Source organism: Thunnus maccoyii, chromosome 8 (assembly GCF_910596095.1).
Source record: "Thunnus maccoyii chromosome 8, fThuMac1.1, whole genome shotgun sequence".
NCBI classification, from domain to species: Eukaryota; Metazoa; Chordata; class Actinopteri; order Scombriformes; family Scombridae; genus Thunnus; species Thunnus maccoyii.
The window spans coordinates 22,529,577-22,545,169 of NC_056540.1; the positions used below are offsets into that span (position 1 = coordinate 22,529,577).

The following is a 15,593-nucleotide window of genomic DNA, read 5'->3' on the forward strand; positions in this document are numbered from 1 at the left end:
CTATCTCTGATCTCTGTCTATGTGATCACAATGACAACTACTGGAGCTTGGTTTATGGATACAGATGTTAACATGCACACTTGTATTACTGGGTTTTTGGTGTATCACATATGAATTTGCACATGTAAATGTCATATCCTGGTTTAGGATTGCATGCTTTTTGGTAGAAAATAAACCTTTTTTAACATTTTGTCATGACAACTGTAAACCACATTATCTTTTTTGTAATTTTATGAAGACATGATTATATGGTCAGACAGTAAAGAATATATAAAAGTTGCATAAAACTAGAAGAGCCTTGAAAAGAAGTAATTTCATTACCATCTTTTTTGACATGCCTGGCAGAGTTTGGTACACAGAAAAAATGTCATCAGCAGTAAAACAAGGAAGCATGGAAATCTATTGGTGGTAATATACTGATAGAAAACATATCTGAAACATAACCTGTCTACTCAAACTCACTCTACACCAATATTCATTCCAGCAGCTCTCTGTTTCTCTACTTGTGCACCACTTTGTACAGGTTTATGAATCAATTTAAGATTTCATAATGGAACGCTCAATAATGCTCATGCAAGAGAAACACAACGCTTACCATCATCTTCTCAAAGAGGTCAATAATCTCCTTTTCTGAGAGGTTCATGGAGCGGTCATCAAATAGGGGCTGAGGAACCGGCAGTTCAGTCTGGGTAGAGAGGGGATCTGTAGGGTGCTGTATAAGGGGCTTCTCCTTCTTCATCCCTGTTTTTCTGAAACTGGTAATACGATCACGCTAAAAGAAAAAAGAAGAGGTGTGAGATATTAAAATATTGTTTTTTGCTATTGCTGATTTTCACTGAAATAAAACCTTTTTTTTTTTTTAAAGGAGTGCATTGGTTTTTCCCGCCTATGACCCAGATTTCAAGAGTTGTTCTGTTTTGTGTTGACAGATTACACTGTAAACCGGATCCTCCGATGGCAAGGACAGCTCAAAATATGTTTCTGCAAACAAAAGTGAAAAGAAAAAAGAATCCAGCCCTGAGTCCCTGCGAGTCACTAAGGAGTGATTTCAGACTAAGCCTTAAAGGGTACCTATTATGCTTTTTGTGCTTTTCTGTTATTTATATCCTGTAATGATGTCAGCTATCTATGTTAAACAAGGGCAAAATTCCAAAACTGGAGGTTAACGTATGTATAAATGCTCCCTGCAAATCAAAAGCTAGGGCTTCAGCCTGCCCTGAACGCTTCGTTTGTGATGTTTTTTTTCTATCTTGCCAATGAGTTGACATCAGATCGTCTTGCGTGCCCATAAACGGCTGTCCGTTCCATAGCCTTGGTTGCTAAGGTTGTTGCTAAGGTTTACCATGTGTTGTTAGCTTTGTTCAATCACATATTTCAGGTCAGATTCCAGCTCAAACATGTACGTATGTATTTGAGAAGTTGACAATTTGAGAAAAGAACAAGAAAACTACTACTATAGTTTGTTTCATGGTTTGTTTACATAGCCTCCCCAGCTGCCAGGAGTTGTGACACAGCTTCCAGAAATTAACCAATCAGAATAGAGTGGGCTCACTGCAAGGGGGGGCTTAAAGAGACAGGGGCTAAAACAGCCTGTTTCAGAAAGAGGCTGAACTTAGGGGCTGCATAAAGAGCCAGTATAAGATAAATAAGGACTTTTTGGAACTGTGAATAATCCAAAGCTACTCTAGTAGAGTCCCAGAGTAAAAATATAGAGCTGGAAATAGGCATAATAGGTCCCCTTTAAAACTGCATTTCTACTAACACAGGTGGGAGAGAGACTCATTACACACTATAAGACAAAATAGTTTAAAAGGATAAAAAATGGAAACACCTTTTGCTATTTTTACATCTTTTCCACCAGTGGGGCAAATATTTTTGTCATGAGGCGGGCACCAGGTCATGCTGAATTTCCTCATCAAATGCCATGCCAGTGTCACTGACATACCATTTGATCCACCCAATGGCTGTTGAGATATTTCACACTGGACTGTGCTGGACCAACACCGCCATCTCTAGAACCATTTTTATTTGTTCAATATTCAAAATAAATACAAAAAAATATGTTTTTATTCGTAAAGATTAACAATGAAAACAGACACACAAGTTTGTTTGCAACACACTAGTAGCAAAAAACACTTGTACTGAGGTAGTATACTGTATGAAACTCATCAGGACTTCACTTACCATCATACCCAAGGGATCACATGGTTGGTACACAGGTTATTGAATTAGCATAGTTTAAGCGTACAATAACCTCTTAAGCTCATTGCGATAATATCAGTTCAGTTGAGTTTCCCTCTTATAATCATCAGTTGACACTAGTCTAATGAATGCTGTCTAGTTAAGTTTAGTGTGAAAGCAGAAAAAGTACATGAACCGCATGCAATGTTAGTCAGATTTAGTAAAAAATGGAATGGAGGGGACATGCTGGATGAATGCAAATATATTAATGAAATGGTAAGACAAACATGATGATGACATACATGATGTCACTACTGTAAGTTGGTTGAAATAGTTCTGAATGGATCAAACATACTATAAGAAAAAAACCATAAGGAGAGATTTCCTGATAGCTGCAGTTACATGTTGACCTTGCATTCTTCAAGAAGGATTGCAATACTACATGAGCTTTTAAGTGTCAAAGTTAGGCTATTTGTTAACTAAGGTTATTAAAAAAGCCCCTGGCAGAAACATCTCATCGCAAGTTTACTGATAATTGCACACTAAATGATCTATGAGCTGCTTGCAAAAGTCTAGATGCTATGGGCTAAGTTTTGTTCATTATGAAAAATTTAGGCTAACAGAAGTCAGTGATGCTAAATAACAGCATCATGACAAATCATCTTTTATTTAGATGGTATTATGGAGAGTTACCACAACAACTGAGACAGGTTTGAACCTTTCCTTCTTGTTACTCTATTCTGTTACACTGTCTCATTCTCGCAACACTAGATGTAACCAATACAGGATACAGATATCTTCAGCTTTTTAATGTTTTGTTTGATTAAAATATTAATTCATTTATTTGCTTCTGGCATATTTGATCCATCCATTTATTTCAGTTAAAAGTCCCATGCAGCCATGACAACACATGAGATGAGGATGTAAAACAAAAATAATCACACCAAAATTAAACCAAGCACCTTACCATATCATCAGCCAATGTTTTTATGTGTATGTTCTGTTGGAGGGAGGGCACAGTGTGAAAAATAAGATCCAACAGAAAATGACAACACCCCAAAGTGAACCATATGTATCCCACTTGCTTTGTGTTCACATGTACAGTGTTTCCTGGATACTGTCTCATTCTCCTGTTATAATAACAAGTGAGGTTCCAGATATTAGAGGAAACAATGAATAGGGAGCTAAAATGTCTTAGAATCACAACCAGCATTAGCTTATTCTCAATTTTTTAAGGGGATATGAGCATATCTTGGATACTGTACATGTGTAGGATGTGACAATACTTAATGATACCAAATAATAGTGTTTTAATGTAAAACACTAGCGTGTGTGTAAAGGTAAACATCCCAAGCACACACGCTTAAGACATATATACCAAACACATACATAAAATGAAAAGCACCTTTAATCCCACAACCACAATTGGAATGAGCACACCTGTCCGCAACACCCATTGTAAACATGCAGACATTTTAATGCTGTTTAGTTAAGACCATGTGTATAATGTTAGAGCTAGGCACAGTTTAACACCAACATTTTTTTTCAAATCCTTTTAGTGTGTTTTCTACAGAGCATCTCTTGAAGTGACAGTGGCCCAATCAAATCATTCTTGTTCACTTATTTTTATTAGAAACATGAGTCAAATAAATTTCCAACTTTTGCCAAAGAGTGCCAACCAATGTTTTCACAGAAAATCAACAATGCTTGCTCTCAAACCAAATATCATCATCCCCACAAAATGTTGCAAATAGCCCGCATAAAAAATGAAAAAAAAAAATTCTCTCCAATACAGATATTTTTCTCCATCTCAGACACACTAAGGCAGGCTACTGCCAAAGGCTTTTGGCTCGGCAAGGGACAGTCATTTGAAACACACCTCAAATGGGAAGCAGAAGCAACACTGCCATATGCTGTGGCGCTAGGCTGTGAAGTACTAATGAGTAGGGAGATGTGGGGTAGTGATGGCCATAAAGCCTGCCTCCAGCCGCGGATTTCTCCACTATTCTAATCAGGAAACTACTGATGCTGGGGCGAGCAAACAGATTGTCTCTAACCCACACCTCCCTCTGTGCATCTTCATCAGCTGTCGCTCTGGGCAACACTGAGCAGACACTCAAACTGCCATATCTATCACTAGTTTTGTCTGCAACAACTGATCAACAGTTGGTGGACAAAGCTATGAACCACAGAAAACAAAGCCTCAGTCTCTCTGTGCAGGCTTCATGTTTAGTCTAAGCTGTTATTTCAAGTCAAGATACCAAATATGTCATATTCATCTGGCGTTATGTATAGAGGGTCTTCCTGGAATGTCCGTATATTTGTTCCATCATCATACATGACCTTTCATATACTGTCGCTGTACAACATCTCACAACATCTGTAAAGCTAAGAAATTGACCTGGGCCACAACTTTTCCCATTTCTAGATCAGAGCGTATGTGTCATTAAGCCCAGCATTCACCATCAGCCTAAAACTGCGTGAAACAATAGCTAATTTTCAAATAGAGTACTTAAACATTTTCTAATCAATTTAACAACAATCAAACCACTGTTTGGTTAATTGCCTTGACTTGAGGGTCTTTCCTTGCCCATTATCTTGGCAACATCGCAACAACGCAATTTAACATCTAACAATTAAGCTCGCATGTCCTCTGGGCTTCACTTGCTTATTAAAGTAAACTTTTTTCATCATAATAAATGTTTATTACCAAACACATATTGCTCTAAATAACCTAATCAAATTAGCTCTGGGTCCCTCCTTAATCAAATATGATTATGACTCCATACAGATCCTTAAAAATGAAAACACAAAGCAATATCCCACAACTTGAGAGTCAATTTGGGGAAACAAAACTATACCACTATGCATATTTTACCCAATAACTTCTAAAATTAATATAACTACACTTAACGTTAATATTACATTAACTCTTCCCATTGCTCTTAGTTTTATTACAAAATGCCACCAGATGGCACATTAGGTACGTTGTCATTCAAGATGGACAAAGGATAATTTTTGTTTCATTGGCTACCACTGCACAGCTTTAAAATAGCAATGCCTGTTATTCCCAACCAATTTAACTAGACCATCTGTATGATGTCATTTTAACTCACTCACTGGAACTATCACTATAAAATCAGTAGCCACGATGCCTCTGTAAAACGAGTTTAGAAGGAAATTAGGTTTTACTTTAATTAGTTCTAATAATAACAAGGGATTACTGGGAGTCAGCCATTGTTGGCAGTGAGGACTGTAATGCAATGTGCTGCTGTTCTTGGCAACTTCATGAAACTACCTTGTGTCCCTGTTCAGTCAACTGCTCCGTTCAGCTACAGGCTAGGCAGTGTTAGCAGCACCCAAACCTGTTTTTCAGTGTGGCAAACAAAAACAAACAAAAAACTTCCAAATTCTGATAGAAGAGCTACAACAAAATTAGGAAAATTGTACAAATTTTCTCCTTACCCCAATACACTGATAAGTATACTTCAATGCTCAGCAGTCACGTAGGGTTTTCACAGTGGAAAATCTGTATTCTCGTTAAGGGTTCATTTATTTCATGAATTTCAAAGCTGTTTGTTACTTATTCAGAAGGAAACAACTATCAGTGCACTAAATACTCTCTACTTATCCCACGCATTTCTTCCCCCCTCTCTTTTTTATTCTACCAGTAGTCCAGTAAAGCATATCTCACTGTGGTAAACATGAACAATTCTGGACAACAGGAGCATAGCTGCAATAAAACATCTTACAGAGACTGCTCAGAACCATCAGGCAAAATACTATTATTAACTCATCAGAAGCATGACATGAGACTGTGTGTGTGTGTGTGTGTGTGTGTGAGAGAGAGAGAGAGAGAGAGAAAGAGAGAGAGAGAGAGAGAGAGAGAGAGAGAGAGTGACAGAGAGAGAGGGAGAGGGAGAGAGAGAGAAACTTTTAGACGCAGAGGCAGTATACAACTTGCTCACTCCAAACAAACATGATTAGAGAAATTAATGCCCCTTCCTTTGCTCAAAAGACAGTATAGTATCCATTCAACTGTTCTTGAGTGACTTGCTAGTGTAGCCAAACAAGCATGCAACATGTCATTATAACAATTTCAATGCTTAAAGATTCCCATCAGACATGTTTAAAATATATTTTAAATACTGCTTTGAATGATAATGTGTGTCTTTTCCAAAATTTCCAACAGTGCCTTAAAGATTATTGACATGACATCTACTCTTTCTCCCTCATTGAAAAATCCTGAAACTATGAATATAAAAATATTTTTGATTCCAAAAGTTTCAACTGTTGGACACAAGATGTCTCCTATGTCTATGCAGGAGGTTTCAGGTTTACACATTACACTTTTGTAAATTACATATTAAACCATGATTGGTTTCCAAACTAGTTGTGATGTCACAACAAAATCCTGTTCATGCATACAGGTCTTAAACTGAGATGTAAGATGAGCACAGAAAAACCTTCAGCAGATTAATGTGTAATTAATGCTCTGCCTTACTAAGTGTCACTAATCTTGACTTCTGTCCCACTATGACACAGCATTGATGCACAATGCACAACGACCCTTACATCAGCATTATACAGTACAATGGTCTGGATGATTGTAATTCTGACAATAACAGGTTGCAATGTGGAGTTTTGATTAATTTCTAATGCATTACTAACTCCAGTATCTCATATTATTTATGTGTAATAAAGAAAACTAGCCTATTGTGACAACAAAAATGAAGGAGTGCAGTTTGGAGATAAAGCACACAGGAGACAGTTTTTGGCCAAACAGTTGCATGGAAAGTAAGGTTTTCCAATTCCACTTGTAAACTTGCTTGTAAAATGAAAGCACCCTTAAGAACAGTAATTCTACAAAACATAAAAAATCCAGTCAAGAAAAGAGACAGAATTGCTCATGAAACTGTCATTCACAAAAATCACGATGTGATCAAATTTGAGGGGAATAAATTAAAAAGTGAATCTGAAGCACAGCAATGATAATGCATTTGCACAATTTGTAGGAGTAACTGCTGATAAATATCTGTACCTATTACAAAATCACAAATCAGAAACACATTTAAGATGGAAAAAGAAGAAAATAATAGTCTTGTTGTGAATGTCAATATAAAGGGCCTGTAAGTTTGGGCTGTTGCTCCTCAACATTTCAACAGGGTGCACCAGAGCTCCAACTAGAAAAAAGGTGCAGAGCCCTAACTAATGCACATAACAGATTATAGATATAGGCTTTAATTATTAAACGTTTATCTAAAGATACTGAATCTATTGAGTAATCAAAGACCTATTTATACACTGAAGAGCAACTAACCTCCACCAAACTCCTACTGTGTGAGACAAACTTGTAGCTGAAAGGCCTGGCCATTAGACTATGGTACCACTGTCTTCTAGTTACATTAGAGACTAATGTTTGCAAGTCATAGCCGCAAACATCGAAATTACATAATTTGTCTTTGTGTAATCAGATAGGATGTACAGCATTGCCGATATCAGGCTCAATTTTGGGGGAGTGGCATCAGACAGCACCTAATACCACCCGAATAACTGAATTAGACAAAGTCTAAACAAAACAATTTGTCTAAATTAATCTTGTTACAAAGTCTTCTCAATGCCTGTCTGTAAACAGAGGTAGTGCACGACACAGTCTACACTGCTATACAAGATTTATGAAAGCATGACGGTAAGATTTATCCTTCTTGATAAAATATATCAATCTTAATGTTTGCACTGTGTGTATCCCCTTATCAAGCAGAGAAAAGAAGGGGCAAAAGAGGCCAAAAGACACACTTAGATTCTATTTACACCTAGGATTGGGTACTGAACTCTGTCTTTTTAAGGGTACAAACCGAATTACACTGCTACTACCGAGTACCTATTCGCGTTAAATCAATCATGCCTTAATAGCAGGTTGTGTCGTAAATTCAAATAAATATTGATAAGATTCCTTATGAGCATTTCGAGAAATCCCTTCTAGTTTACTGACAAACGTGTAGCTGAAACTTCTCTGATGTGTTCCTGTTTGTACTTTCAGATATCAGCCTTATTTTACTGTTTCCTGATGGCTTTCAGCCATATCGAAGCCGTGTTAAGTTACTGCTGATAAAAACATTTCCTGCTGCTGCTGCTGCTTCATATTAAAAGCTTTCCACTGACAAACTAACTGAAGGCTTTTATTATGAAGAAGTTATAGAAAATGAAAAAGTTTTTATTGCTGAGTTAACAAAGCTTTGTTAGCGGTGCTATTCAAGAAAAACAAGTTGACGCAACAAGATCTGGAGATATTTGGAGCTATGTGTTCAGATCAGTTAGTAAAACTGTAGAGAGGAACAGTACAAGCAGAAACAGCCACAGTGAGATGTTTGATGAAGAGCTGCAGATGACAGGCTCTTAATGCATTTTCAGCAAACAGCACATCTCCAACAGAGAATGTACTAGACAATGTACTGTACCTTCTTTATTATTCATTTATTATTTTGTTTATTTTACCTTACACAACAAAATGTTTTTAATAAATAACAATGTTGAAATGAGAAGTTTGGAGAGTTAAGAACCAAAAAAAGGTACTGTTGGATACCGGTACTGAATTCCAGGTACCGGTACCAGTATCGGTTCAAATGTGAATGGTACCCAACCTTATTTTCACCTGCATTTCCTGTGACTTACAACCAGACTTTTATTCATTTATTTACTATCAAAACTGACTTCAGAAGCCAGATAGAAATGCCCTCTACCAATACTTTCCTTCACAATATGCAAATAGTTTTTCTTGAACATTAAATGACAGTAAACATCTGGTTTCCTTTGCACCATAGCCCTCAGTCTCATCTATATTCAAACTTTGTTAGATGTCTCATCTGCCTAGCTGTGGGGCCTGTTCCAAAACTGTGCTTTAAAGAATTGTCTGCATAACTTTGTTGAGTAAAATCCAGAACAGGTCCTTTTACAGCAGCCTATGTTTCAGATTTGAGAGGGTTGTGAGTTATACGCAAAAAGTCATAAAGACAAAAGAACTGCGTGCTAAGGATCTACACAACAGAACATGGTTAATCAATGATTTACTATGCATAATTTGTAATTCATGTAAACTAAAGCTAACATATCAAAACAACATTTTTTGCACCAATCTTGGATTGATTCATTGTCTTGTTATACTAATAAAATCATACATTAACCTCTCACACAATAATTTTCATGATACGTAAACTGTAAATCCAGTAAAAAATTAAACCTGCAAGTTGCTCTTTGAGCTCATTCATCAGGCAAAAAGCGAAACATTCTCTGGTTCCAGTTTCTCATGGATTTGTTGCTTTTAATCATTTTAATTGAATATATTTAGGTTTTCAATTTTTATAAACTAAACAAGTAATTAATTAATCCAAATAGTTGACAGATTTCAATAATTAAAATATTAACTAATTGCAGCCCTAAGATGGTCTAAAACATTACAGATTCTGAGACTAAACAATTGCCACAAATCAAATATGTATCAGTGGCTGAAATTAGAATTGATAATGTCACATCTGTATTAATTCTGTCATTTAAAAAACTAAGGTGAGTCAGATATGAGTTGGGCCACTTTTACCTGCAGTGAAACTAGAGATATCCACATCCGAACACATCTGTGAGTAAGTCAACACAAATGGGAGTGAAACAGAGAAAGTAATATATAAAGTGAAGTGATTCTGAAAACTGCAGCACACAGGGTGTACGGTGCTGTGACTGTAGGCAGTGCCACAAGCACTGGCAAACAAATGTGGCAAACTAACCCGTGAACACACATAAAAACAGAACACGCAACCTCTTACCCCAGCACAAAAAAATCTATGATTCACATACACGATAATGGCAAACTTGTCTTCTTGGCAAACTGGATTAGGAACAATTTAGTCAAGCAGAATGACATCTTGTTCTCCTAAACAAATAAATTAAGTATTGACAGATGCACTGTTCACTCCTCAGTCTTCGCCCACAATCTTGACTTTGAGATACTTTCACTTGTTTCATTCCAATAAGTTCCAAAAACATCTCAGTACAAGTAATTAATTTGAAAAGAGAAAAAAACAATAAAGAATGCACTGGACATCAACAAGAGCTGAAGTGCCTTTAAAAGGGCACGAGTCTGTGGTAGGCTTATTATTTCAGGCAAAGCACTGGTACTGTTTACAGTTTCCTAAAACAGCAACCATTGAAAGGGGAAGCACACAAATGCCAGTACAAGATTTGAATGGTGTTACACTGGATAGCCTGACCATGTGACTGCAGACTAGCACAGCACTGCCCTCAGGTTATCTCTGTATCTGTTGAAAGCAAAGTTGTAGTACTGTACCCTTGAGGGCTCACATGATATGGAGCCATTATACAAGCTGAGGTTTTGAAGAAAGGAAGAATGTGTCACAGTCCAAGGATCTTCTTAAATTGTTCATGATATCACATAGATTATAATTTGAATTTTACAGACTTTTGTAGCGAAATAAATCTGTCCCACATCCAAACAAGACTGCATTAGAACAACAGGAACTTTATGATGTTACAAAATATTTCTCTGTCTTATTTTAGCTAACATTTTAAATCCAGCTTTAATTGTGCAGCGATCACATATACTTGACCATCATCTTCCCTTATTGCTGATGTGCAAAAACATGTGAACTCGTGACTTTGTTGTTATCTGTAGGCTATATGGTGGCTAATGACATATAACTGGAGTGCTGGGTACTTACATGATTAAAAAAATAATCCTAGTGCCTGTAAAAATGTGGTTGTATCCATCACTGTGGTTATACTACTACTACTATTATACTTACCTCATACTTCTGTGGTACTCTACATTACCGCTGCTATATTTTGAGTCTTTTAAGACTCCTACAAAATATAATGACCCAGGATATCACTGTGTCAAGCCATTTTCACTAACACAGATCAGGCACTGCATCACGTTTACTGTCAGTCAGTTAGTCACGGTTCTGCATTGACCTCTTTTCACAGCTACAAAATTAGCTACCTTTAATCACTTCCTGTACTCTTGTATACTCTTTCCTGTGACACACTATATTAGATTGTGGATCACAGTAAATGTTGCATTCTGTCTCATATTTGCACCTAGTTGTGAAGACAGCTGTCAAGCAAACCCTCTAAAATTGGATTTCTAACTTACACTGAAGAAGAGCAAATTTAAGCAGATTAGTGACAATGACAAACACCTCCTCTCTGCAAGAAGGAAGGGTCCTCCATTGCAAAATAATTCTAGTAAAAGAGCGAGGAAAACCCCACAGCGTGGCCTACATCAGACTCTGCAGTAGCTCAGTCAAAACAAAGCCTAACCCTTATGAGTCACAAAAATACTGAATGTTACTATGACCCACTTCAAAATATCTTCACATATTGTTACATTGAGAAGGCTGGAATGGATTGATGCTCATATGTTTTATATAGGCTTTTTAAAAATGTGACTGAGCCACCAAATCAATTTCCCATTCTCAAGTCTTTAATTTAATCCACTGACGTACATGAATAAGTCTCATCTCAGAGGGTGACATTACAGCAGTGAGTCTGTCGGTTTCTTCAACTGTGTGACTAAAGCATTCTTCACCACTTCCTCTCCCCGACTTCCTGAATGCCATTAAAACATTCACATGTGGTCTGTTTCCTGCCATTTGTCGCATGTCTCCTAACACAATTGTGGTTATTTTCAATCAAAGATACTATAAAAGAAAAATCTAAAAAATCTAAACAATTTAGTTTAGATTTAACTAACAAGAGGTACATAATACAGGACAGCTTCAAGTGTTAACAAGCTGACAACTTGCTAATTGCATGTTAACATGACCTAGAATGATCCCTGAGGCTTCCCTAAAGCTCATGTATCAAAGTGTCAGAAGCTTCAAATGCCACAGCTTCCAATGGCAGCAGCACAGTAAACCACTACACGGGATTCACAATATGATTTGGTCAAAAATGTCAAAAGTATGAAGGTTAACTACACCCTAACCTATATTTTATTAAGGCACCAAAATTTCCTGCTTTAAGATTTGGGCTGTAGCCTAATATGTAGCAAGGCATGAAAAAAAAAAACATAAATATGCCATGTATCACAAAATCTCTTTAGATGTGTGAAATCACAACTTGTCTAGATGATGTATTGTTGATCACAATAGAAATTATAAAGTTAAAACTGGAAATATCATATCCATCTGTCATTCTCAAATATTTCAAAGAAAAAACGTTAATGTAGACAATGAAAGTTTTATATGATGACTCAAAATATTAAAAAAATGATTACCAGTGAACGATTAATACTTTCGATTACTCAGCCATACTTTGAAACTACTGTATGTCTATACAATTTCTCAGCAGTCTTACAGAATGAATTGCAGCAAAGAATGAGATCCACTAATGTGAATCACATACCATTATTCCTGTAATGTCTCCCTTGTCCAAGTTCTCATAATAAAGACATCCCTGCTTAAGTAGTGCTGAACTGTCCATTCATTACTGAAGCCTCAATTACTTTAATGACTAACTAAATGATGAGCATGATTGCAATCATTAAGACCCAATTTAATTAATCAGGGTTAATTACAAATTGCAAACAGCCTCAAATAAAACCTGACAGAAAATGATGGACACATGCCAATGTACAGACTACACCAGCTTTTCCTTTTGCTTCATTTGTAGGCAATTCCTATACTGATGTCACAGTCTTTCTTTAACTGTGGATGAAGTTGTCTGTCCATTAAAAATATCTGTTGATGGCTCTCTGTGGCACAATTTAAGGAACAGTACAAAAACATGACTATATGTTAATATTTTAGAGAAATATCGATATTTGAAAGCATTTTTGGATAGCAAACATGGAACTGAGGTCAAAATGTTTAATTTCTTTCTGCACAAGGTGCACTCATCTTTTGAGATGCCAAGGCCATCATGGAGCTTTTATGGATGCTAGCTTCAGGTTAGCTTAGAGCATTATAAGTAGCTGTTGGCCCAACAACAGAACAACACACATACTGTATTTGTCAGCAAAACAGTTTACTGTGCCAGATTGTTCAACATTTTAGCATTGCTGAAATGTCATCAGTTACTAGCCTTTCAAATTTCTTTGTATGAGTTAGCATGTATGTGTGTTTAGATTAATGCTCAGTCATTGTATTAGCACTTTTTGTTGGCAATAATGCTCCGTAACATCTTTCAGGCATTCAGGCATGCTGGTATCCTTTAGGTTTGTCGTACTCATTTGCCTTGAAGCCAGATTATTTCCACACAGGTTTACAATTACTTTCTCATACTGTAGCATTATGTTGCATTCATGTCATGTCAGAGTTTTTTTAATTACAAGTTTCCAACTTGTAAATAGAGTTCATGTCAACATCCAAGTAGTAATTCCAACTTGAAGGTACTCTCTTCTGAAAGCACTCATATACCCAACTTGGCACTTAATTTGGAAGTGTCTGAAAACCAAACAAATGTGGATGTGGGTGGATGAGGCGGGAGCAAAACTCGGGAGAGACTCAGCAGCCACAACATTTCTCTGTTCTCTGTTTATCTGTTTAGTGTCGCCAGGTTAGGCTAATCCATTGTTGCTAACATTGGAGCTAGCCCCCTTCACTTCACAACAGATGTGAGAAGCTGCAGCATTTATTAACTCACACACTGTAGCCTATACTGTACATTTACTGTCAAATTGACAACTTACTGTTATCCTTTTCCTCTGCTCACTTGCTACACACACACATTACACACTGCCCTATTCCTTAAAAGGAGCAACGATACCAAGAGTTTCCCAGGCAACGACACAGAGGTTGACTCTCATTTTGGAACAGTGCTGCACAGAGGCTCCAAAACACTATTGATTTCCAAATTAATGTATATTTGGCGTTATTTTTGGCATTAAAAAATTTTTTTTTTATTCAGTATACTAAACAATTTTGGGGCTAGTTCATGGTTACCTCTTCTTTTCAATATGTTGTTACCCTATTTCTCACAATACTATCTCCAGTTTGTATTCAATGTAGCTGTCTTCTAATAGTGGCATCATCCCACTACCATTCTCATTCTTCTTTCCAGGATGTGCTCTTTCCTTCAGTCTTTGAGGATTTAATATTGACATTTACACTGTCCGGCTTGTTTAGCCAGTATGTCCACTCTCATTACCCAGAATAACCACATGAGCCAGGATCCACAGGAATGTGACCTCTGCGTCGTGCCTGGCTACTCTTAAATTGGTTCAGATTTCAGGTGATTACTGGATCCACCTGACTTAACACAAGCCAGAGCAGATACTAAGCTGCTACTTAGTCACACTTTATTTGATCTATATGCTACACACCTTTCAATGGTTTGTAAAAATAAATTATTTTCCACAAATCCCTGTTATCTGCATAAGATAATCTTCCCATGTTTACAAATATATAATTCATCATAATAAAAAGAAATAGGGGACTTATCACACTCCTCTGTGGTTTCCCATTTTTCACAACATACTGTACTTACTGAACATTTCTAATCCTATTTTTACCTAAGTCTACAAACTGCAAATAATGAAACGTACTATTAAAGTGAAGTGAGTTAAGTGTGTGAGAAGCGGTACTGTTTCGATTCTTTTTTCTGACGACACTTGGTCATCAGTTCAAAGGTCTTTGATGTCTCATATCTCAAACAAGTTGTTCACACAGACATAAACCACTAAGGTGCTGACCAACTACTCCACCTATGTTTTTGCAGTAAACAGTATACCTGCAATATGAGTGAAAAAAATTTAGGCTGAAAACTGTAGACACTCGCTGGAGTTATGTTGTAAATCACTCACCAATCTTGCTCTCACTCATTACACTGGCAAATGACCTTTGAGATACTAATCACCCTTAATGGTTTTACTATAGATAAAAGAAAGTAAAAGCAATCCTAGCCAGTAATAAGCATACAGGAATCAGTCTGACTGATCATATCACAAGACATAATTGCCTACCTAACACACTGCAGAATTGCTCTTAATGTTTTGTAGTTACAGACTACACGTTTAATCATCATACAACATTTATTGAACATAGCATTATAAATTATTGAATAGCAATCAAAATTTTATAAACTTTGCTGCGGTGTAACCACTTAAGCCTTTGGTAAAATTTGGTACTTTGTGCATCAGCATGAATATCTCTTCCAAGAGACATTCACTTGAAAATAATTGATGTATCACAGATCTCTGCTCAGTGAGTCATTCAGTCTTCTGTATAACTGCTACTTTACTGCAAATGACTCTCTAAAACCACAACAAAGCCACTGAACAACAGAATTCCCCCTCACACCATACAGGTCTGTAGGCCAATAGGTTTGTGATCAGCAAATTAACAAGGCTGCATGCATAAGATGCTACATCTTTCATGCAGATAGATATTTTATAGTAAATTTAA

The 15,593-nt window shown here is 36.7% G+C and overlaps 1 protein-coding gene across 1 annotated transcript in view; it reads right to left on the reverse strand.

Annotated features, from left to right (window-relative positions):
• Positions 1 to 15,593, reverse strand: part of diaph2 (diaphanous-related formin 2) — a 382,189-nt gene that overhangs the window by 361,776 nt on the left and 4,820 nt on the right. Inside the window, exons 3-4 of the mRNA XM_042418197.1 lie at positions 3,149 to 3,181; positions 596 to 772 (exon numbers count right to left, since the gene is read on the reverse strand). Of these exons, the coding sequence (XP_042274131.1) occupies positions 596 to 772; positions 3,149 to 3,181 (210 nt within the window). The remainder of the gene's footprint in view (positions 1 to 595; positions 773 to 3,148; positions 3,182 to 15,593) is intronic.